At 36.1% G+C, this 24,056-nt stretch overlaps 3 protein-coding genes and 1 long non-coding RNA gene across 6 annotated transcripts; 2 read left to right on the top strand and 2 right to left on the bottom strand.

Annotated features, from left to right (window-relative positions):
• Window position 1: 1 nt before the first annotated feature.
• LOC113670572 (fucose-1-phosphate guanylyltransferase) lies at window positions 2-20,510 on the top strand. The gene is made up of 5 exons (XM_089211150.1): window positions 2-462; window positions 3,086-3,324; window positions 3,926-4,359; window positions 5,164-5,566; window positions 19,905-20,510. The coding sequence occupies exons 1-5, from the start codon at window positions 42-44 to the stop codon at window positions 19,926-19,928; spliced, it is 1,521 nt and encodes a 506-aa protein (XP_089067276.1). The 5' UTR covers window positions 2-41; the 3' UTR covers window positions 19,929-20,510.
• On the top strand, window positions 8,969-12,653 carry LOC149043054 (uncharacterized). Of its 3 annotated transcripts, XR_016188206.1 has the most exons (6): window positions 8,969-9,300; window positions 10,340-10,513; window positions 11,170-11,288; window positions 11,626-11,734; window positions 11,933-12,042; window positions 12,159-12,653. XR_016188206.1 is itself a non-coding variant. In XM_089211574.1 (5 exons), the coding sequence occupies exons 1-4, from the start codon at window positions 9,181-9,183 to the stop codon at window positions 11,696-11,698; spliced, it is 486 nt and encodes a 161-aa protein (XP_089067700.1). In that variant the 5' UTR covers window positions 8,969-9,180; the 3' UTR covers window positions 11,699-11,734; window positions 12,159-12,653. The 3 variants fall into 3 exon arrangements, 2 of the variants coding, with proteins under 2 accessions (XP_089067700.1, XP_089067699.1); XM_089211574.1 differs by lacking the exon at window positions 11,933-12,042; XM_089211573.1 differs by having other exon boundaries at window positions 11,933-12,653.
• On the bottom strand, window positions 9,716-13,788 carry LOC149043053 (uncharacterized). Its single transcript, XR_016188207.1, has 3 exons — window positions 13,689-13,788; window positions 12,756-12,882; window positions 9,716-10,185 (listed from the first exon to the last, which is right to left on the bottom strand). It is a non-coding gene; the product is annotated as an uncharacterized LOC149043053 (long non-coding RNA).
• Window positions 19,560-23,474, bottom strand: LOC149043052 (uncharacterized). The gene is made up of 3 exons (XM_089211152.1): window positions 23,313-23,474; window positions 21,470-21,672; window positions 19,560-21,097 (listed from the first exon to the last, which is right to left on the bottom strand). Exons 1-3 carry the CDS (start codon window positions 23,472-23,474, stop codon window positions 20,992-20,994), a joined length of 471 nt encoding a protein of 156 aa, XP_089067278.1. The 3' UTR covers window positions 19,560-20,991.
• Between the last annotated feature and the right edge of the window lie 582 nt (window positions 23,475-24,056).

The following is a 24,056-nucleotide window of genomic DNA, read 5'->3' as shown; positions in this document are numbered from 1 at the left end:
TTGCACCAGGCTTCACTCTGCTTGTGTCAGAGGAAGAGAAGATGGCAGGCGCGGAAGGTCATGACTTCCCTCAAACAAGCTGCAACATACGAAGATCAATGCAACAGAATTTACAAATTTTTGATTCAATCTGTGGAAAAGAAGTTAATATTCCCTTCTGGGACATAGTTGTGATTACTGCTCTCGATGAAGGTCAAAAAAATGCCTATGATCTTCAACTTCAGTCCAAGCTCGCGCGAGGAGAACTACCCCTTGGGGTAAAATATCATGTGTTCTATGACCCGCCCGGGCCGAAAATCGGTAATGGTGGATCAGTACTTGTCACTATTGGTGATCTTTTAAAGATTTATAAAGAGAAGGAGTTGATGAACTCGAAGATCATTATGTTACCTGCCGGAGGTTATAGCCAAAGATTGCCAAACGCAAGTGTTCTGGGAAAAGCATTCACTGCCCTTCCTATTGGTAAGTTTAAAAAGTTTGAAAAGTATTAACTGCGTGGAGTTTTAAATTTTGAATTAAGATCTTTCTATTCTGGTATTTATTGTGCATTTGCCATGTATCTTCATGTCAAGTTTTCTGCATGCATATTTATTTACAGTATGAACACGTAAAGAACTTTCTCATGAGCATTCGAATAAAAATGTTTTCCTGTAGAAGTGACATATTTGTCTAATCTTGATACTTATTCACACCAGGCATCTTTTTGGCAATATTTTATAAAGGAATTTCATATTTGCAAGAAATATTGAGATTAAATTTTCCAAAATTTGAAAACTATTATTTGTTGCAGGTGAATGTTTTCATGGCTGGAATGTTTCCAAAGAAACTGTCCCTTCAAATAATCCTTTGTTTAATTTAATACATGTACGTTTTGGCTAATTATCTTTTGGTGTCATACAGGATATTCTTTTTTATGGGTGAGCATCAGTTGTGATGTTTCTTATTTGTGAAATCAAACATCAGAAAGAAACTGATGGTGTTCATTGTCATACAGAAATGTTTTTTTTCTTTTTATGGGTAAGCATCAATGATGTGATTTTTCTTCTTTGTGAAATCAAATATTAGGGAGAAACTGAATCCAAACTTCAGTTTTTCAACATCATTTTTGGCAGTTTCTTCAAAGTGGTGTAGGACACCATGGGAACGGAATAAGGACTTGCTTATAATCTACAATGGAAGCTAATGATTGTGTTAAACACCTGCTTTAAATTGATGCAAGTTTCACTTTAAGAGAGAAATGATAACAAGAAAAGGCTAACTAGAATGTTTCCAAAGAAACCATCCTTTCATAAGACTCCTTTTGTTAGAAAATAACAGTTTGTTGATTGGACATTTGTTGGCATACAGAATTTTTTTTTATGGATAAGCATCAATTGTTTTATTTTTCTTCTTCGTGAAACCAAACACCATGGAGACATCATTTTTGGAAGTTTCTTTAAAAAAGTGGTCCACGTCACCATGGGAATGGAATGAGTAATTGCATATAATCTACAAAGGAAGCTAACAATTGTGTTAAACACCTGCGTTAATTTTAATACAAGTTTCATTTTGAGAGAGAAATGATTACAAGAAAAGCTTACCAGACTGTTTCTCTGGAAACAATTCATTAAAAATACTCCTTTGGTTAAAAAATGATGTTTTGTTGAGTGGGCGTTTATTGTCATTCAGAATGGTTTTGATGGGAAAGCAACAGTTGTGTGATTTTTTCTACATAGTGAAACCAAACATGAGTGAGGAACTGAATTCAAACTTAAGTTTTTTTAACATCAGTTTGGGCATTTTTTTCAAAATGGTTTGGTCACCATGGGTATGGAATGAGGACTTGGTTATGATGTACAATGGAAGCTAATGATTATTTTAAACACCTTTTGAGTAAGTTACATTTTAAGAGAGAAATGATTACAAGAAAAGGTTTGGGTACCTATGTGATGAATGTACCATGAAAGGCAGTGAAGAGAGTAAAGAACAGTTAGTATAATATATTTAAATTCAGTTTTATATTTAACCCTTTAAATCCCAAGATCCAGTTGTAAATTCTCCCTTCAAAATGCTGCACATTTCCTAGTAAATTAGTTATAAGAATTTGGAGTTAGTTCAAGATATCAACTTCTACGTGATAAATTTGAGTATTCTTATTATCTGTTTGCTGGAAGATGTATGAATATTATAGGGAGAAGTTGCATCCTAATCACTTCTGTGAGTTTAAGGGTGAATTGCTGACGTATATCATGGTTTAAAAGAATGAATGAGTTGAATGGTGTCATAAAACCAAATGCTGCTTTTTTCAAAGAAGAAAGCTTAAAAATAGCCTTTGATGTTGAACCGTTTTCTAGAAATTTGTACAAACATTTTCATGTTGAAACAGTTTTTTTGTCCTTTAATAATTTGTTTCTATTAAATCTTTAATTTTAAATAAATATTTTTGGAATTAGAAAATAAAGGAAAATGTTACAAAATGATTATGAGAGAGTAATTGCAAACTGCTTTCTTTCTTATTGTTGGTTTTCAATGAGAGTAAGAAGTATTTTTCTCTGAATGGTCATGGTCATGTAGTCTAAAATCTTTTAGAAATATTGAAAACAACATTTTTTGGGTGTGGGGGGGGGGGGGGGCAAAGGAGTGATGCTTCTTAGCTGAACTCAGGGTAGGGTAATGTGATACCCTTTGGTCTCACCTGGGGTGTCCAGCATGAAACTCCCCCCCTCTTAATTGTCAAATCCTTCAGAGCTACAAAGGAAAGAAGATAATAATAATTAGAGTTCTCAAAAAGGCATTCTACATATAATTGTCTTGATGCTTTTTACAACTAAAAGGAAGAGCTTTCACAAAACAGGTGCATTTTCAATGCCCTTTTAAAACTATGAACAGAGTTACTTTGTCTAATGGCAAGCGGTAGCTGATTCCATAACTTCGGAGCAATTGCCGCAAAAGATGCTGATTTAGAACAAAAGAATATCATGTCAATTGAACTGTCAATAATCATGATACGGGATCAAATTCTCACAGTTCAACCCATGTTGAGGATTAAAAGTTTCCTAAAAGATCTAATAGATGAAAATTTCCTCCTTTCATATTGCTTTGGCAGGTGATCCACCTTACCAAATGTTAGAACTTCAGCTTGCTATGTTTATTGAGTTTCCACGACATATGAACCCAGGCATCTTTGTGGCTGCTTCGGATATCCTAGTGGTGTTTAATAGTGAAGGAGATTGGTCATTCACTAAACCAGGCTTCACAGCTTTGGCTCATCCATCTCCAATTCATATTGGTACAACACATGGTGTATTTGTTCTTAATGATCATGAAAAGTTAGCATCTGTTCAGGTTAGTGTGGATACAATATGAAAGTTTTGCAGGATTTAAGTAAATGCTACAGATTTTGCATGGTGGTCAGCCAACCCAACCCCCTTCTAGTCAGGCACCTTTCAACACAACACTGACCAACAATCAGTGTCAGGAATGAATACCCATTCAAAAGTGGAAGGGGAGGGGAGGGTGAGGTAGAGGAAACATGGTAGGTAAAGCACCTAAGGGAAATAGATAAAATACATTGCAATATCGTGGCAAACCTCCTTAGGGCCTTGCACATTCCATCAGTGAAACAGCTACATTGACTTGGTTTTAACCTTGCATAAATTAGATTTAGCCTTAGCTTGTAACAAAAAAAAAAGGAAAATGCCCTTGATATGAAAATCTTTTTATTGTTATTGAGTGTCGGTTGGAATTCCTTAAAATACATTTGCTATCACTCAAAATAGTCTTATAGCATCATTTTCCCTGTAGCACCCTTTGCCTGAAACCAAATTTAGTTAGTGTGAAAACATTACTTTGAATTATTTTCTTTGCTTATATGTGGTGTAACAACTTTTGGAATTTCTCAACATTACCAAATTAATGAAACATTACTTTTCATTTTGTCCATCAGGCTGGCCGCCCAATCACTCAAACAACATGTAAGAAATTTCTCCACAAACCATCAATGGACATAATGAGAAAGCATGGCATTGTATTCCTCTGTGATGAACAAGAGTATGTTTACACCGACAGTGTCTTTTTTGTGGACTGGAGAACAGCCAAGAATCTCTATGACTTTTCACAGCAGATCCAACCAATTGATTGTGAAATTGATGCTTATGGTGATTTCTTGCAAGCTCTTGGGCCTGAGACATCAGCAGATTACACAGAGAATGTTGCCAATGTCACAAAGGAGACTTCCTCTTTGATTTCAAAGAGGAAGAAGATTTTTGAGTTCCTGAAAGGAACACAATTAAATGTGTTGTTACTTAATGAATCCAAGTTCTACCACTTAGGCACCACTATGGAATGTATTCACCATTTCTGCGACGACAAAGTTTTTAGGTAAGAATTTAATCATCAATAACAACAAATCTAACAAATACCAAGAAAATTATATCTATGTAATACTATATAAATATGTAGTTGTTTTTTCTGTTCTATAACAAGTGGTTTGTACTCTGAGTTCCTGATTAATTTTGTAGCAAATTAGAGTGGCTAGTTTCCAATTTCTTGATACAGTATCACCCTTGAATCAGATGTAGGGTCATGAATGTAAAGGAAGTGATCACAAATTTAGGAAGCTCCTGATTGTCAAACATATTCTCCTTGTCAGTATCAGAAGAAATGTAAAGAGAACAGTGTGGAGAATATAAACACCAATTTTAGGGTGGAAAGGGTTAATAGTCAACTGCCCAGACCTTGATACTTGATACTGGAGAATGGTTAGTGTGAAATTGGAGACCAAACCATTTGAGACAAATTGGATTTTTCTCTCCATTGTCAGCGTTTTGAACAATGTACATAATCTACATCACTTTCATGTTTTCCTTTTTCATCATTCTCCTCATTCATTGTTTGTGCTTTGATCTGTGAAAATAATCTTGCAGAGGAAGCAAAATTGAAAAATTAACCTCAGGTTAAGGAAGGTAAGGACGGGCTTCATGGAAAATTTAGGCGGTGGCCTCAAAAGATAAGGCCCCAATACTGTGGATCACTGACATCAAAGGGATATGCAGGACACCCTTCCTCTTTCAGGTTGAGGCTTACAACAGGAATGAACTGAATTTGTGATAGAGATAATGGTAGGTTGTGACTGAGTGAATACTTTCCTGTTCTTAACTTTTTGTGTGTTTTTGTTTTTACCAGATACGAAAGTCACTTTCTCTCAGAAGTAATGGTGCAAAGAAGTGGGCCCAGTGAGGAGAAAATCACCACTGATCAAAGATGTCTCATACACTGTTACCAGACTCTGCCATCAAGTGTGGGACAGAGAACACTGTTGGAATACTGCAACATTCAAGCCGAAGCCTCTGTTGGCAATAACTGCATTGTCAGCAATGTAGAGCTTCCTTCAGGGGCTAGCATCCCTGACAATACATTCATGATGACCGTCTGTGTTACAGTTGACAATGTCAGTGGGTTGTATGTAACTGTTGTCTTTGGTATTAAAGACAATGTTAAAAAGATGGCACCGTCTGATGATCTTGCAAAACTGCAGTACTTTGGCTTACCACTTGATAAAGCAATGTCACTGTTGGATTTGGTGCAGGTAGTGATCTCGTATGTGTTCTCATAACCAAGTTTGGGGTAGCTCAAAATGGTTCAATCCTTTTCCTTATTAACTCTTTACACCCTAACATAAGTATGCATATTCTCCATACTATGCATTTCCAAGGATACTGACAAGGAGAATTTGTTGAACAATCAAGAGCTTTTTTAATTGGTGATCATTTCCTCTATTCTCTAAACCTAAATGTGTGATTCAGGGGTGATGTCATAAGGAGAAGTTATATGCTGGTCACTCTTAAGGGCCAAAGGGTTAATAAACACCAATTCTTGAAGGGACTGATACTGTAACCATTACCATACTTTTTTGTGTTCCTTTGGTATTGCCATAAAATACTTAAGATGGCTCTGTACTGCATGAATCTTGACATGTGATATTGCAAATTGATGATTAAAGATTGGGGCCATTCTATCTGTCTCGTATTTAAGTAGTCTGAAACCAGGGGTGTTTCTAAGAGGCCATTGTGCTGCTGTAACAACTTTTTAATTTCAAGAAAATGATCACAGCTTTTGACTAATTACTTGGCAATTATTTTCATCAATTCCATCTCTAAGGAAAACAAAACAAAAAGTGTAAAAGGCACAGTAAGTATCCTATAGTGAAATGTCTTTGAGTCACCATAATAATTATTGTCCGGGCTGTGTTAAGTCATCAACATATAATTGCTTATATTTTGGTGTATTAGCATGTGTTTGCTGACTGTTACATTACTGGCTCTTATAACAAAATACAGAATTACTTTCTTGAGGTTTGTGTTCTTTACAAAATGGTTTGGTTTTTTATGATCCAAAAGATTTGTACTTCATCATCACTTAATTTATTTTTTTGTTATGAAAATTTTTTTGCAGATTTCCAAACTTGAGCATGTTAGTCTATGGCACATGGAGCTGTTTCCTGTGTTGAAAAGCTGTACAGAGTCTGTTTGTTATGCAATAAAGATGCTGGATGCTTTGAAGAATGGAACAAAAATTGACAAAGGAAACATTATGCCTGTGGGAAAGTACTTGTCCATGAAGGAGATCTTGGATCTTAAGGACACTGAAGGAACATTGCACATTAGGGAAAAGTTAAGGAAAAAAATTTTAGGGACATGTTGAGTAAATGGAAGGAAATCCTTTTGTTACTTGCATGGATGTCCACAGCTTCCTTGGGATAAAAATGTTAAAAAGAGTTGTTGAATTTAGTTTTCTTAGGATTGCCATTGTAACATTCCTCTCTCTCACTCTTGCACAGAAGTAGTCTAAATTAATATTTATATAATGATAGTTTTTAATTTTTATTCACTCACTCTATGCATGATTCTCAGTGTGTCGCGTACCCAAGTGTTGGGATTACGTTGAGTGTCAACCACATATACACATCCGTCTTATTCCAGTTTTTATTGAGTACGACGTGTTACAATGCGGTGAAAACTAAAAGGAAATTTATGATTGCGTAATCAGAAATGATTCTATGGAAATTACAAATGAATGTAACGATAAAAAAAGGCGATTAAATGTACAAAGGAAACTCACGTTTGATCCTGCGTAAAAAAAAGGGTAAAAGAAACTCCGTGGGAAAGTGACTCCAGTTACTCCGAAAACTCCAATAACTCCGATAGAAAACTCTAGATGGATATACTCCGACAACTTACTCCGACACTCCGATATATGATACTACAGAGATTATGTAAGCAACAGGCTTTAAACATGATAGGCGGCTAATAACACGATCAAATACGCTCTGATAAATGATTAAAAGAATGAACAATGAAACGATAATAGAATTTAAACGATAGTAAATAATCACACAAAACAAAACAGTTCAGTTCATTTCAGTTCAGTTCGCTTGCTGAACGTTCGTCACACAGTGGGACATAGAGCCCCCCTTAAGAGCTTCCAAGTTAGTATTAAATAAAATGAATTAAAAGTTTGTTAAAATGAGGAAAAATCTAGTTGATATGAAAATTGGAAGTATAAACATTAACTTATCTGAAATTGAATAAGAACTTGGGATAAATTTTTTGTAAGTACAAAGGGAAACAATGAATTATTTGGATCGAGCTTCACCTGAATGTGCACAGGGGACTGTCGCAACAGAAGAGTATTTTTATTTAAATAAAAGCTGACTTTCATTGCAAGTCATGTGTCTATTTTGTGGTAAGAGTTACATGGTCATTTAATGAGGCAATGATTATAAAAAGGCTTTCTTTTCAAGTTAGGTTTGATGGTAATACAGGAACTTTGGGAAACTTTGTTTAGTGCCAACTTACCAAGTTTTTTATTATTTCTATTGATTTATGCAATGGCAAGGTTGGAGAGAGAGGCTGACTGTAAATGAGAGATTTCTTTGAGTTTCAATATATCTCCCTTCTTATTCTTGTTTTCTTTTGAGGTCTTTCATGATGTCCTTACTACTTGATATCATGCCAATACCTTAGCATTTCTGTCACACAAGAAATTAATTGCTAGGTTTCTTAAAATTCACTCTTCAATAACACAGTCAGGCAGTCTCTTCTGTAAAGATGTAACGTTTACTCTCTGTTTAATCTTTGGTGTGCTTGTGAGGATGAGTTCTCTCAATTTTCTAAACAGAAGACTAAAAATTTGAATAAAGGTAACAGGAAGAGTTGAGTAGAAAGGAAAAAAACAGTAAGAGGTCATTTAAAAAAATAATAAAGTGTAGTATCATTGAAAGTGATCTTCTGGGACCTTTTGTTTATGCAGCAGCTTCGCTAAAAAGGGAGTAAAAAATAATTTTATTTCAGTTGGCTGTTCGCTAAGTCTCACATTTTGCATCTTTTAAGTATGTACATTTTCTTTGACTCAAAGTGAAATTCCCTGACTTTTCCCAGATGTTGAGGTAATTTTGATTGTTTACATCACCTTCCTTGTCGCCCACTTCTGTTCAATCAAGCTTGTAGTGAGGTTTCTGCCAGCCTCCCCGAAGTAGGAGGCATGGTAGTCAGAGTAATAGATCTCATAAAACGCCCTCCTTGTAGTTGACGTTTGTTAGTATCTGAGGCTGGTGCACTATATACCAAGTCACCGGTGACGTCACTTCGTACCGTGCTCTGCACAATTTATATCACTGGCGACGTCACTCTCTGGTTTAAAGGTTCGGTGGTTCGATGGATCGATATAGTGCACCAGCCGTAACTGACGTACCATAATCACGTGTTTGACGCGGATATTGAATGGAGTCCATAACACCTCTTGAAAGGGATATTGAAGGTTGTAGGATGCGCGAGATGTTCTCAGAAAGGCCCTATATGTACGGTATAGTCGCTGTAGTCATAGGAGTTGCAGTGTCGTCTGTTTCGGTGGTTGTAGAAGGTCGGTGAGTGTTTCGTCGGACTAGTCTTCGTTATAGTTCTTTATAAAAACAAGTTCAAGGTATTTGGGTCGCGAATTCCCACGTAGACTCTGTGACCCCCTTCCGCAGTATGATTTTATTGTGTCAGCGGTCGTCCCACTTTAGTAATAACTAACTAAGGGGAGCTCAACTTGGGGACTAGGGTTGAATCAGCTGTTAATTATAACCAGCGGCAAGAATCCCGCGCTACTAGTTAAAGTCACGTCCCCATCAGGGCTCATGGGCCTTTCCTTGCTAACGAGATGTCATCCGAATTTTTTGCAACGCGGGCTACTAGCCTTAGCTGTAATCCAAATAGTTCTGGCAAACAATCTACGCTAGTTAAGAAGGAAATCGAGTTTCTTCATGCAAACCTCTGCGAGGTACGCGTTGATAGTGACTACGGTTACGGGTTTTTAGATGGGACAGAGGAACGGAGGGAAGATCTCATTGAGCAATTCACCACATTGAATTCTACATGTTTTGTGCGCTCCACAACAGAGGTCAAGGAAAGGTCGCGGAGATCATCCGAAAATAGTATTTTCAATCTTCTTTACTTTTTCTTTTGAGCATTTTAGGTTTGCAATTTTCGGGAATAGGAAAACGATTGCGCAAAACAGAGGACGAATACAGTCAAGGAAGGCCATGCCAGGGTTTTCATGTTTATATTACAAAACAACTTGACCTTTCGCTGCCTTTTGTTTGTTAAGGGCGGAAATATGCTAGTCATTTATGGAGCCCAGATGCGACGTCCATATCTTAATGAAGAAATGAAAGCGAAATATTATGTCGCAACAGTTCAATAAAATTTAGCCATCAAGTGGCCAGGATTTTAATTTCGGTAATTATCCGAAGGCATTTACAGCATCCGTTCCACACGTGCGTTGACAGACTATTGCACAACTTTCACCGGTGAGAAAATGAGTACGAAGAAATGCTAAATCATCGTCATAAAAGTCAACAATCATTCACAGTTGTCAAGATTTAGCGACTATTTAATAAAGCGTTTTTCGTAGTCTAAAAATGATCACATTTTTCTTTAACCTCGGCCCGAAAGGTTTTTAACAGTTTACACGGGTTTGGAAGAAAAGACAAGGCGCTGTGAAAAACATGCGCGTGTGGACCAGATCTGTTTTGTTTGCACTCTTTTTTCTTTTTTTTTGAAAAACAAAGAAAGCAGCCCAAAATTATGAAAGCTTGAGTCTCCAGAAATCTTTAATTTAATTTAATTTCTGACTTGCTAGCCACTCTTCCTCCTGGCACTTTATCTGCAAAAGAAACACAGAAAATTAAAGAGGAGATCCCTAGTTTTGTAGATGGATGGTTAACTGATACGGTGAGCAGTACTGTATTCCAGTAACTATTCGAAAGATTAATTTTGTATATCTTCAGTTGTTAAATTCGTTGTGCTTCTCTTTGCAGATCGTTGATGCCACACTGTGGAAACTAACAAAAATCTTTGCTGCTGACAGTACCCTTTGTCAGTTGGTGAAACATGGGGCAAGTACCCGTAGATTGTGGATGGGCGAGAGGTTCCATGGAATTGAAAAAATTGTTATTCCAATGAATATCACTGGACATCACTGGACATTACTGGTAAGTCGAGGATGCTATTCATACTGTACATTTTTTTTTAAAAAAATAGTCATCTCTAAAAATTTGTATTATATTCTTTAGATAAATTGAACATTGTACACATGACTCAGGACTTCGTTTTGACGACATAAAATAAATGTGTTCAAATATTTTAGATAACAAGGAATCTATCCGTGTCTACATTGATCCTATTCATGGAAACAAACATCCAAATGAAATAACAGCAGCTTCCAATACGGTGAGCAGTACTGTTTTCCAGTAACTATTTGAAAGATTAATTTTGTATATCTTCAGTTGTTAAAGTCGTTGTGCTTCTCTTTGTAGATCGTTGATGCTACACTGTGGAAACTAACAAAACTCAACCAAAAAATCTTTGCTGCTGACAGTACCCTTTGTCAGTTGGTGAAACATGGGGCAAGTACCCGTAGATTGTGGATGGGCGAGAGGTTCCATGGAATTGAAAAAATTTTTATTCCAATGAATATCACTGGACATCACTGGACATTACTGGTAAGTCGAGGATGCTATTCATACTGTACATTTTTTTTTATAAAATAGTCATCTCTAAAATTTGTATTATATTCTTTAGATAAATTGAACATTGTACACATGACTCAGGACTTCGTTTTGACGACATAAAATAAATGTGTTCAAAGATTTTAGATAACAAGGAATCTATCCGTGTCTACATTGATCCTATTCATGGAAACAAACATCCAAATGAAATAACAGCAGCTTCCAATCCCAGCCTGTACAGACTTATAAATAACATAAGGTGAGTTTCTGTATTCCCAGCAAGACCCTGTGTTTCATTGTTGTGAGAGTTATGAATGGCCATTGTACTGGCCACATTGTTTTTATGATTTTTCAGCTATATATATATATATATATATATATATATATATATATATATATATATATATATATATATATATATATATATATATATATATATATGAGTAATTAAGTGACTTCATGTAACATAAACTTAACTAAACCTAACTTAATTGATTCCATCAATCGCCAGGAATTAATATTGAGACAATGTTCATAACTCATTTTTGTAGCTATATCCAGTAGCATTTATGAAAATGGTTGCAATCTTTCTGTAGTGAGGCTGCTGACATCAAAACAGGCTGGAAAAGTAAAGAGTGGGCATGCCTCGAGCCACCCCATTTTAAGTAAACTGATGGATTCAACTGTGGAGTACTTATTTGTAAGGTAATCTTTAGAGTAGTATAAAGCATTAGATAAGTGAGCTCATAGGTACCAATTCCATCAATATCTTTGACATTAAACAGTCAAAACATTATAATGTCATTCCATAGCAGTTTTTAAAGAAACATTATCAGAATATTTACATTTTTACATCAACCAATCTTACATCATATATAATATAACTACAAGATCGATTGTTAGTTTGCCAGGAACTTGTGTGATAACAGACCGATCACAAAGGTCAATGTTTCTATCGAGAGGATGAAGCTTCTATCCAACCTGTTTGGCAGCTGTTACGATGACATTTTGAGGTACAATAATTATGCCTTTCTTATCATTACAATCACCACTGTGTATTGTGTTTAATCCCAAAAAACAAATTGAGAATTAAGTAATCATTTTGAACTTTTACTTCACTTTTTGGCAGAGGAAGGGATGTTCTTGTTTGCAAGGTGTGTCAGATGGATGACAATGAAGACTGGCTTGGCTGCGATAGATGTGGACAGTTCTTCCATGCTAGTTGTTTAGGAGTGAACTTTGCCACAGCATTGCAAAATCCTTTCTTTTATTGTCCATGATCATACACTTAATCTTCTTTTCATTTTTAAAGTATGTGATGGAGTTGTGGCTCAGCTTGTTGAAATTTACATTCAAGGGAAAAAAATTGTGAGAAAGTGTATTTTCTAAAGCAAGCTATATAATTTAAATCATTTTTTTCCAAAGAATATGGAGTAAAAGGGCCCAAGATGTGTACTGTTAAGAGACCAATCATTTAAGTCAGTTAAAATTTGACCGACTGAATGTGATCAGTAATACTTCTTTGTTACAGTCACAGCAAATGTTCCTTGATTTAGGCACTCATTTGCTGAGAAACTGATGAAATAGATATGTCATGCTCATTAAACATCTTTTTGGACAAGAACCATGGAACCAATATTTTCAGAAACTGTAATTGTAAAGAAAACAAGAAAGAACCAAAAGGCACACACACAAGCAAAAGATAAAATACTAAACAAGAACTTACTGAAGAGAAAATTGAAGACACACTTCCAGAAGCGGGTGATAAAATGCCCTTTTTTACCCTGTATGTTCCAATCTGATTGATAAACCATTTACCAACCATTTACAAGACTAATGGCTGAAGCATTAACCTGTGAAAAATATTATCAAATTGGAGTTGATGATAAAATTAAGAAGGTCCGGTTCTAAATAATTCATATCCTTGTACTGTTAACAACAAAAGCAACAAAAAAACCACTGCATTTCGGGTACAACACGTTTGTCACTGGTTTGTGTATAAACACTTTCTTTCCTAATTCCAAAAGCAATTCCCAGTATCTAAGAGTTATTTGGTGGGGGACAGGGGGAAGGGAACCCATGAGAATAGGGAATGGAGGTGTACTGGAGGCAAGAGGGGCAGGAACTGGGTAAAATTTTTAGCAAAATTGCATAAACTTTTGCAATGAAAATAAAACAGAGGCAAGAGCCATTTAATAAGGTTATGGGAATCAGGATGTTCAGACCCCTCTGTCCAACTCCCCCCTTCCTGCAGTAATTTGAAATCCAAGTTTTCCCAGCTCATGCGAACACACTTGAGTCCCCCCTTCACCAACTCAAACTGTTATTGTGAAGGACCTGCTCTTCACCATGACTAATTATTAATATGAAACCATTACATTTCCTTCTGCAATAAGCCAAGAATACCTTACTGGCCAGCTTCTAAAAGCTGCATATTTTTTACGATAATAATGCTTACTTGTTCTTAATTTTAACTGATGTCAACTACTAAGTTTTCAATGGGCCAGTAGACTATCAAACAGACGAACCTATTCCTGATCTTAACGGCAAAGTATATATGGCCACCTTGGAAGCTCAGCTTTTTTACTGTATTAAAAATTATACAAGGAAAAGTTCTGCAGTTTTCTAATAAAGCATTCCTTTTTACCCATGCACTTACCTCCTCTTTGAATCTGCCATTCAATTCGCCTTTTCTTAACGTAAATTCTAACAAAATCCTGCAAGGTTTCAACTCCGGAACCCAACTGATCAGAGTAGTGATACCGCTGGTTGACTGCAGGCAGATCCTTGTTTATTATTACTAAAGTGAGACGACCGCTGACACGATAAAATCATACTGCAGAAGGGGGTCACAGAGTCTACGTGGGAATTCGCGACCCAAGGTATTTCGACTTACACCTGAAAAGAAAATCGCAGTCAACTTGTTGCGGCTGCGATTTCGGACCACGTGGCTAGTCTATGACGTATGAAGCTAGAAAGACCCGCGATGAGATGACGTAGCGTCAGCGGTGAACGTGCAGACAAGTTGCGCAAGAGGTTCAATAAGTCATTCATTCTAAAACCTTAAAATATGGCCTGCAATATCAGTGATGTGCTCGATCGTTTGGACCGTGATTTGCTCGGTGATTTCGGAAGAAACGCTATTGAATCGTGTTTCAAGGTGCAGATCTGTGACCTTGATCAAGGAAAAGAAAGCGTAGCCTCTTATGATAGAGCTAAGGCTTTGGAAAAAATAGGAGCTTGTTATGAAGGAGGCCTTCTTCAAAGATTTAACTCTTCGTCCTTCTTTGATCCGCTGGCACAGTTTGATTCTCGCGAAGGGCATAAGAGTACATACAACATTATTACAATTCACGAGGCGCTTTTTTATTACGATCAAATTAGTTACGTTGACAAGTACCCGGAAGAATCTGATGATCCAGCTTGTAAAGAATTGAAGGAATTAATCGTCAAGCGAAGAGCCGATGTCCAAAAAGAGCTCACCGAGGCCGAACATTACCCCAATACACAACGTGAATTTTCCTGGATTGTCGCGCAGCGCAGAGTGAGGGATTGCTTTTCTGGGAACTTTGGTGGAGATAGAGGGCTTCTGGAACCCAAGCCTCGCGGAGAAATGTACACTATCACCGAAATTTACGACGCCTTTCAGGACATTGAGAAACGTGGAGACCTTCTCACCTATCCAAAGGACGAAGGGCCCGGCTCGAAAGAGTTAAAAACTTTGATCGATAGAAATAGGGAAAAGCTCAAAGAGGAAAAAGAAGCAAAAACAAACCGTGAATTTTCCCGCAATCAGGCCGAACGTCGAGTAAGAGATTGTTTCGCTGGTACCTTTTCAGGAGATACCGATATTTTTCCTGAGCAAAAAAATACCTATAGCATCTTTGAAATCCAAGCTGCTATTGACAATTTTGATGAAAAGAAGTTAATGAAAAAGTACCCAGAAGAGGAAACACTTAACCATGAAAAGAAAAAGATGGTTGACGATGCAAGGAAATCAATTCAGGATGAATATGAGCTGGCCATCTCAAAGACTGAAAGGAGCCACGGCTCAGGGTTTATAATGGAAAATGGTTATATTTTAACCGGGAAACATGTGCTTGAAGATTATTTTCCTGTGAAAGAGACAAATAGAATCTACATTTCTAATGAAGCCACTGATGGACTGTGTGTACCCTGTGAAATTGTGAATTCGGATCCTTTTTATGATTTAGCTTCTCTGAAATGTTTGCCACTCTTTCAGAAGAAAATTTTAGAAATAAGTCCATTGCAGTTGTCAAATGAGAAATTGAAAACCGGCCAGGAGGTTTTGTGCTTTGGCTATCCCATTCACCACACGGGGATGGCAGCTTTTGTAGTACGGGGCACTGTCTCTGGAGAACCTGGAAAACGGTATGCTAGACCTCCATTAATCTCTTTAGATTGCTCACTCAGCGCTGGTAATTCAGGGGGCCCAGTGTTGCGTTGGGAAGATAATAAATTAAAGGTGTTTGGAGTTGTGAAAGAACAGGCCATCAAACACTTCTTACCATTAGACCAAATATGCAAAATGGTGGAAGATTCAAGTACAACAGTTGCAGTTTCTGATGTGCAGAATGAAGCAACTGGGATTGCCCAGAACTTAATAGATGTGGAAAATTTGGTGACAAAAATTTATTTTGCAATGACTGGAACGCATTCATCATTCAAATCTGGTAATGCTTTACCTGCTCATTTTGTGTCTGAATTTGTACGGAGGGAAAAAGTTGACCAAGACTCTTCAGAAGGAATTAGAGACTCCACCAAGTAATCCAATATTTTAAGTAGTTAGTTTAAGTATAAGTATTGTATTTTGCATACTATTTCTAAATTTATGAAGAAGTTTAAATATGTAGGGACTTTTAGTTAAAACTACCTGGCCTTACCTTTACATACTGGTTCTGTTTTGCAACTACATAATTTTAAATTTGAAAGCTTCATGCTTCCAATCTCTTGACCATGCATGCATGAATGCATAGTGCATGAACTGCAAATGAAACCATGAAACATTGTTGGCAAAATGTTTTGAAAGTGAAGGGGCTCATTGTACACTAAGCCACAGACATACCCCTTCTCAAATTCATTGATTGTCCTTTGCATAGTTTGTTGACACCAAACAACAACATTAACAACAACTATCAGTAGATAGATCACTCGGTGTACTAGTAAATTCTATTGATTTCAATGATTTTGGGAGTGTTTGGATACTGAATCTCTCTACATTGAGAAATTTTAAGATTTTTGGGTCATAGGTACAGTCTATGATTATTAACAGATGTATATCTGAAAAAAAAAAAGGACTGCTTAAAGATTCTAGTAGGTTTGATCATGACCACCAAGAACTTTGCAAAATGTATAATATTCTATAGTAATTATGTGTGGAGGATTGTTACTAAATTAAATTTAGAATTTATAGCCTCAATACTTGTCTTATTTAAAGCTACCGGAATAACTCCAGAGATAATGAGCTGTACACAAAAAAAGGAAACAAATTCAACAAAAAACTCACAAAATAAAGCAAAACAAAATCAAAACATCAGGCAACAGAACAAATCATTCCTGATTTTTAACTTACTGTATATTAAGCTTGCTTGTAAATAAAAATAAATTAAAAGTCACTATTGTAGTTTTCAATGACAACAAAAAGGGCACTTATACATTCATAGAATGTACACGAGCTATCTTCTTTTGGGCAGAAGTTTCACTAATGGTATAACAACCAAAGTTGGCTGAAAGACCTTCTTTCAGTCATGCAGGGGTTACATGGAATATCCCCCCTTACTTCTGATTAGCTGTAAACCAACTCATCATCACAGAGAAATATTATGTACATACTCAGTGCCACTGCTTGAGACAAATTTAAGTTTAGACTATTTTGTCAGTTTTGTTTACCTAGCAAACCACGGAGTGTTTGGTACGTCTGTATTGTTACCAATATTGTAACACATATTATCAAAGTAATAAAGGATTAAAAAAAAAGAACTGAGTTCTTGATTCATATATAGTCCCTTCAGCTTACATATGATTCCAACCATTGAGAAATAGTCTGGCACTTTTTTCCACACTGTTCAGAGTCTGTTAGATGCCAAATACTTTGACAAATGGAACAAACATTGACAAACTTAACCCTTTAACTCCCAGATCGAATTTTAAATTCTCCTTACTATCAACCATACAATTCTAATGGCATTAGCTCAGAGAATTTAGTATTGAAACAACTAATTAACCCAAAATTGATATTCTTCTTTGTTCTCTTCACTTATCTGGTTGATAATGTATTAATGTTGTAGGGAGAAATTCTGTCTGGGTCACTTATGGGAGTTAAAGGGTTAAGGAAACATTACACTTGTGCAAAGGTATTTTTTCATAAAGGAGATCCTGGATCTTAAAGGCATCAAAGAAACATGCCAAGAAAGAAAATTTTAAGGAAATAATCACATCTTGAGTAAATAAAAGGAATTCTTATCTTTGTTGACATATACGACTACAAATTAAAAGGAAAAGTTAAGGGATTGTGGAATTAAGTCTTCCCAAGAATGCTATCATAATATTCCTCTCTCACAAGGTTCTAAATTAATATTTATTTAAGAATGGTTTTTAATTATTTACCAACTCCATGAGTGAATCTCAGTGGATCACAGAGCTCCCTAAAAGCTCCTAAGTTAGTATTAAAGAAAATGTATATAAAGTTACTTAAGAGGAGGAAACTCTTAGATGTGAACCCTTAGTAACTTATCTAACATTGATTGAGGATTTAGGATAACTATTTACTAAACTTGAAGTGAATATATTGAATTCTGCAGGCTCAGTTAAATCAAACACAACGAGATTTATCTGTGTGTGCAAGGTGTGCAAGGGGCTGCTCCAAAAGAAAGGAATTTATTATTAGAATTAAATACCACCCAAAATAAAATAAAATACTTCAACTGATAACTGCCCCATTGGTTAATAAACTATTACAAGAGAAGTTTTGGGTGATGAATGTACCATGGAAGGCAGTGAAAAGACTGAAGACCCATTATATGTTAGACAATCTAAATCCCAAGATCTGATTGAAAACTCTCCCTTTGTAAATTAGTTTCAAGAATTTAGAGTTAGTTCAAGATAACAACTTCTACCTGTTAAATTTGAGTATTCTTATCATCTGTTTGTTGGACAATGTAGGGATATTATGGGGAGAAGTTGTATCTTAACACTTCTGGGAGTCGAAGGGTAAAGTGCTGACTTGTAACATTGTTTAAAAGAATGAATGAGTTGACTGGTGTCGGTAAACCAAATGCTGCTTTTTTTTTCGAGGAGAAAGCTTAAGAATAGCCTTTGATGCTGAACAATTTTCTAGAAATTTGTGCAAACACTTTCATGTTAAAACAGACTTTTTTGTCCATTATTTTTTTGGAATAAATCTTTAATTTTAAATATTTTTGAAATATAAAAATAAAGAAAATGTTAGAAAATGATTATGCGAGAGTGATTGCAAACTGCTTTTTTTTATTACCACTTTTCAACTGAAGAGGTATTCCCTGGATGGTCATGATTATGTTATCTAAAATCTTCTACAAAAAATAAAAAAAACTCGTTTTTTTTCAGTTGGGAGAGGAGTGATACTTCTTAGCTGACCTCAAGGTAGGGGTTATGTGATACCCTTTGGTCTCACTCAGGGCGTTCAGCATGAAACTCCCTCCCTCTTAGTTGTCAAGTACTTCAGCGCTACAAAGGAAAAGAACCAATTTAGAACAAAAGAATGTCATTTCAATTTTTATGGAACTTGATCAAAGTGCACATCAATTGAATTGGCAACTCCCAAAGGTAAAAAAACCTGCAACTTCTTATATCAATACTACCAAACAATTGATGGAAATATAGAACCTTTTCAGCTATGAGGTGTAGTCATGATACAGGACCAATTCTTCATAATTCAAACTATATTGAGGAGTAAAAGTTTCCCAAAAGATATAATAGATGGAAATTTCCTCCTTTCATATTGCTTTGGCAAGTGAACCACCTTTGTAAATATTGGAACTTCAGCTTGCTACTTTATTGAGTTTCTGCGACATAAGAAGCCAGGCATCTTTGTGGCTGCTTCAGATATGCTAGTGGTGTTTAACAGTAAAGGAGATTGTTCGTTCACTAAAGCAGGCTTCACAGCTTTGGCTCATCCATCTCCAATTCATATTCATTTGGTATGACCCATGGTGTATTTGTTCTCAATGATCATGAAATGTTAGTATCTGTTTTGGGTGGCTAAAATTGGTTTTAATCCTTTAACACCAATTCTTTGATGGAATGATACTAAGGTAACCATACTTTTTGATGTGTACCCTTGACATTACTTTCAAGCACTTAAGAACTGCTCTAAACTGCATAAATCTTGACATGTGAATCTTGAAAATTCATGATTAAAAATTGGAGCTGTTCAATCTGTTTCTTATTCAAGCAGTTGAAGCCAGGGGTGTTTCAAAGAGGCCATTGTGCTGCTGTCACAACCTTTCAATACCAAGAAAATGATCACAGCTTTTGACTAATTACTTGGCTATTATTTTCATTGATACAATTTCTAAGGAAACAAATAGTATGAAAAGCTACAAGAACTATCCTATGGTGAAACCAATTTGAGCCACCTTAATTGTCCAGGCTGTGTTAAGTCATCAACATGTAATTGATTATATTTTGGTGTATTAGCATGTTTTTGCTGACTGTTACATCACTGGTTCTTATTGAAAAATCCAGAATTACTTTCTTAAGGGTTTATTTTTTACAAAATGGTTTGGTTCTTGGAGATTCATTTCTCTATGATCCAATAAATTTGTAGTTCATCATCACTCAATTCCTTTTTTTTGTTATTACTATTTTTTTGCAGAATTCCAAACTTGAGTATGTTTAGTCTATGGCACATGGAGTTGTTTTCATTGTTTAAAATCTGTATGGAGTCTGTTTGTTATGCATTAAAGATACTGGATACTTTGAAAAATGGAACAAAAATTGACAAAGGAAACATTATGCCTGTGGGAAAGTACTTGTCCATGCAGGAGATCTTGGATCTTAAGGACACTGAAAGAACATTGCACATTAAGGAAAAGCTAAGGAAGGAAAATTTTAGGAACATGTTGAGTAAATGGAAGGAAATCCATTTTGGTATCGACATGAATGTCTACACCTTCCTTGGGATAAAATTGTTCAAAAAAAATTGTTGAATTCAGTATTCTCAAGAATGCTATTATAGTATTCCTCTCTCTTACTCTTGCTCAGAAGTGTTCTAAATTAATATTTATTTGATAGTAGCTTTTAATTATTATTCACTCACTCCATGAGTGAATCTCGGTGGAACACAACCTCTCAAGGCCTCCCAGGTTAGTATTAAATAGAGTGTATTTAAAGTTTATTAAAATGAGGACAAATCTAATAGATATGAAGATTAGAAGGATGAACATTAACTTACTTGTGATTGAAAAGAATTTGGGATAAATGTTTAGTAAGTTTGAAGGGAAACATAATGAATTATTTGGATGGAGCTTCATCTAAATGTGCATAGGGAACTGTCATAACAAAAAAGTATTTTTATTAGAATAAAAGCTGACTTTCATTGCAAGTTGTGTCTATTTTGTGATAACAGTTACACAGTCATACAATGTGGCAATGAGTAAGAAAAGCCTCTCTATTCAAGTTAGGTTTGTTGGTACCAAAGGAAGTTTAGGAAAGTTTGCTTTGTGCCAACTTATCAAGTTTTAGTGTATTTCTTTTGACTCATGCAACAGCAAGGTTAGAGAGAGGAGCTGACCATAAGTGAGAGGTTTCTTTGAGTTTCAATGCATCTCTCTTCTCATTCTCGTTTTCCTTTGATGTCTTCCATGATGTCCTTACTTCTTGATATCATTCTCATGCCTTTGCAGTTCTTTCACACCCTGAATTGCTAGATGTTTTAAAAATGGGGGTTAATTTGTTCAAATTTATTCTTCAATGACACCGTCAGGCATTCTCTTCTGTAAAGATACAATGGTTTCCTCTCTTTGTTTAATCTTTGGTGTGTTAGTGAGGACAAGTTTTCTCAATTTTCTAAACAGAAAATTTAAAAAAATTAGAATAGAGGTAGCAGGATAAGTTGAGTAGGAAGGAAAAAATTGTGAGAATAAAATACAGTATGATTCTACTAAAAACGATCTTCTGGTACCTACTGTTGATGCAACAGGTCCTTTACGAAGAGAGCAAAAAACAAATTTATTTCGGTTTGATATTAGTAAGTCTTGCATTTTTTATCTTGAGGTGTAAGTACCTTCAAAGATATTGTGCACCGTAACCCCTCTTCCAACTGAATAATATCATGGAGCCCTGCCCACCACAATTGTCTTTGGATATCCATTGACTATAACGTGCCTGACAAGGACTTTAAAACTAAGTCTGTGACTGATAAGAATAACCTTCACTTACTTTAGTTCAAAGAGTGGTGATATATCTGATATGGCAACACAGTTCCCAATGTCCAGCTCTTCCAAACTTTCTTTCACAGGAAGAAGTTTGTTCATGTTGGTTACATACACACAGCTGTTAACATTCAGAAGTCTTAGATGCTGCAGTCCATCTGAAAGTGGTGATAATGATGATGATGATGCACGCACGCATGCATGCATGCTCTTAAACAAAGAAAATAATATCAGGACAAGAAAATTGAGGGCAAAGAGGCCATTAACAAAGAGGCAATGGGAAAACGGCAGCCTAAGACAGTTACTTGATGTCAATTGTAATTTTAACAAAGGAAAAGAATTTGGAAACATGGTGAATTAGTGGTCAGCATGCTTGAGGTCTGCATTCCAGTTGCTTTCTTGTGCAAGACTTCATCCTCAAGTTTTTCAGCCAATTTAGAAGTAAAAATGGGTACCAGCAAACTACTGGTAGAAGAAACTTAATAAACTGCTTAGGGTAACCTGCAGTGGACTTGCACCCTTGTCAAAAAGAGCAGCCATGCTCCTAGTAGCTTCATGTTACTAAGACTAGGATAAAGCTTCTGTGGCAGTAATGGTCACTAGGCTTCTAAGATTAACTCATCACATTCTAACATAAGTATACATATTCTCCATACAGTTCTCTATACATATCCTAAAGTGCTCACTGGTGCACAATACTGGTGCAGTGCTCTACCAACTGAGCTAACAAACCAACTGGTAGAGCTGGTAGTTGGTAGAACACTACACCGGTATTGCAGAGGTTATGGGTTCAAATCCCGTACAGGCCTGAATTTTTTTCAGGCCTTCTTTCCACTACTACTTAAGTAATGTTCATTAATGTGAAGATTGCTTTCATATTCATGTTTTTTGGTTAAGTTCAAAACAAATAGGTAAATCACTATGTACAGTACTGATATCTTTCTATAGCAATTTCTTGGTGAACAGTACCAGAGTAGCTTTCACTGTATTGCAGTTGATAATCAGTATCAAACACATTTAATGCTGTTGGTAATTCTGACTGCATCAAATATGCCTGTCTGGCTAATCATGACAAACATGAGGGGACGCAAATCATCTGTATTGTAAGTATCCCAGAGAGTCCCCTACATTTTCTTAGACTTTTAGTCTAAGAAAATGTATGGGACTTTTTGAACGCTCCAGGCAGCTTTCCTGTAAGGTGTCATAATCCTGTTGCTGCTGACATCGATGTGACAGATAATTGCTTTTGCACTGTTTTCTTTGCCGGCTTATACTTGTCATCAAGTTTCAATAAGACGGCTATCATTTTTCACAAGAATAATGAAGTTTTCGTAAATTGTGATATGTACTTACAGTGCAGACGATTTGCGTCCCCTCATGTTGAATAAAGCTGATTTCCAATATTCATTATTTGCATAAGATCATTTACTGAGCTGATCCCTTGTGTGTCATTGTAAATAAACGAACACAAACTTATTGCAACACATTGTTGTCCTGCATTCTGTTCAAAAAACTAACTCTTTACCTTGACTGTATGGAGCTACTATTGTTTTGTTAGGGTCAACACATGTTGGAGAGCCAGGATTTTTTTCGTCTCTTCTTAATTTATAGTTGCAATAATTTGCTACACGAGCCTCATTCTTGCAAGAACATATCAGTTTGTTACAAGAAAACAATTTCAAATATCGACTGGCACGATATTTTACCTTTCATATACATTGACGAATTCTTTCACGACAGTTAAACTCAAATTTCTATTTATTTAATAGTTTTTTAGCGTTAACATAACAGTATAATGTAGATGACATGGGGATACATAGGAGAATACGTGCATAGACAAATTTTCTAACCTTTCTGCTCTTGTTCCTTGACCTTTTCAAACTTCGTATTGGCATTGTGCTTGGTTCACGATCACGTCTACATAAACGATGAGATTTGCGTCTATGCTTCTCTCGATTAACATTAGATAGCTCAGTTGATATAGCATGTTTCTCGATGAAAGGTTCACTCATAAATGTTCGCTCATAAAGAGATATCTCATAAGGTTCACGGACCGACCCGTTCCGAAAACGCTCGACATATTTTAGTGCGGGTCTACCGCGAACGATGTGAGCATATTTTGTATGCGTTTCGAGCGTCTCATACAGTGTCTGTGCTGATTTTGCACCGCGAAAGCTTCTCTTCTATTGAACTGACCAAATCCTTCTCCTTAGCATAATGACTGCTAGACACGGCCTTTTGTGCTCTCCACTTTGAGCTATTTTCTCATCTCAAGCTCTACGTTATGCAGACAGACTAAGCTTAACACCTATGGGAACATTGTAGGACGTCGTGGACTGGAGTTTTCTAGAGGCTTTACGCGGTATATTCAAGAAAGAAGTGTTATTTCGATCTACTCTTCGCTTACCACTCATGCTTTTGGAGGTTTTTGAAATTCAGATGAGTTATGGATTAGCTTCGCCCGTGGAAATCTGCCTTGTGAACGGCCATCCTTTATAAGGGTTCAAAATACCACTCCTGAGCCTTTTGTTTCTCTTTGGCGGTGCGGTCGCTCAACGTGCCGGTTCACTGATCCGCGGCGAAAATATTTTAAA

Source organism: Pocillopora damicornis, chromosome 7 (assembly GCF_964200805.1).
Source record: "Pocillopora damicornis chromosome 7, jaPocDami1.2, whole genome shotgun sequence".
NCBI classification, from domain to species: Eukaryota; Metazoa; Cnidaria; class Anthozoa; order Scleractinia; family Pocilloporidae; genus Pocillopora; species Pocillopora damicornis.
Note: the sequence above shows the minus strand (reverse complement) of the source record. Positions and strands in the feature narration are given on the sequence as shown.

Bases quoted from the DNA above. Each gene is read 5' to 3' on its own strand.
- LOC113670572 (XM_089211150.1), top strand. From the start codon at position 42: ATGGCAGGCGCGGAAGGTCATGACTTCCCTCAAACAAGCTGCAACATA. The intron at 463-3,085 runs GTAAGTTTAAAA...TTGCTTTGGCAG, and splicing joins ATTCACTGCCCTTCCTATTG to GTGATCCACCTTACCAAATG. The intron at 5,567-19,904 runs GTAGTGATCTCG...ATTTTTTTGCAG, and splicing joins CACTGTTGGATTTGGTGCAG to AATTCCAAACTTGAGTATGT.
- LOC149043054 (XM_089211574.1), top strand. From the start codon at position 9,181: ATGTCATCCGAATTTTTTGCAACGCGGGCTACTAGCCTTAGCTGTAAT. The intron at 9,301-10,339 runs GTACGCGTTGAT...TTCTCTTTGCAG, and splicing joins TTCATGCAAACCTCTGCGAG to ATCGTTGATGCCACACTGTG. The intron at 11,289-11,625 runs GTGAGTTTCTGT...ATCTTTCTGTAG, and splicing joins AGACTTATAAATAACATAAG to TGAGGCTGCTGACATCAAAA.
- LOC149043052 (XM_089211152.1), bottom strand. From the start codon at position 23,474: ATGAGTGAACCTTTCATCGAGAAACATGCTATATCAACTGAGCTATCT. The intron at 21,673-23,312 runs GTTAGAAAATTT...TCTTTGTTTAAG, and splicing joins CAAGGAACAAGAGCAGAAAG to AGCATGCATGCATGCGTGCG. The intron at 21,098-21,469 runs GTAAGTGAAGGT...TTTTCTGTTTAG, and splicing joins TCACCACTCTTTGAACTAAA to AAAATTGAGAAAACTTGTCC.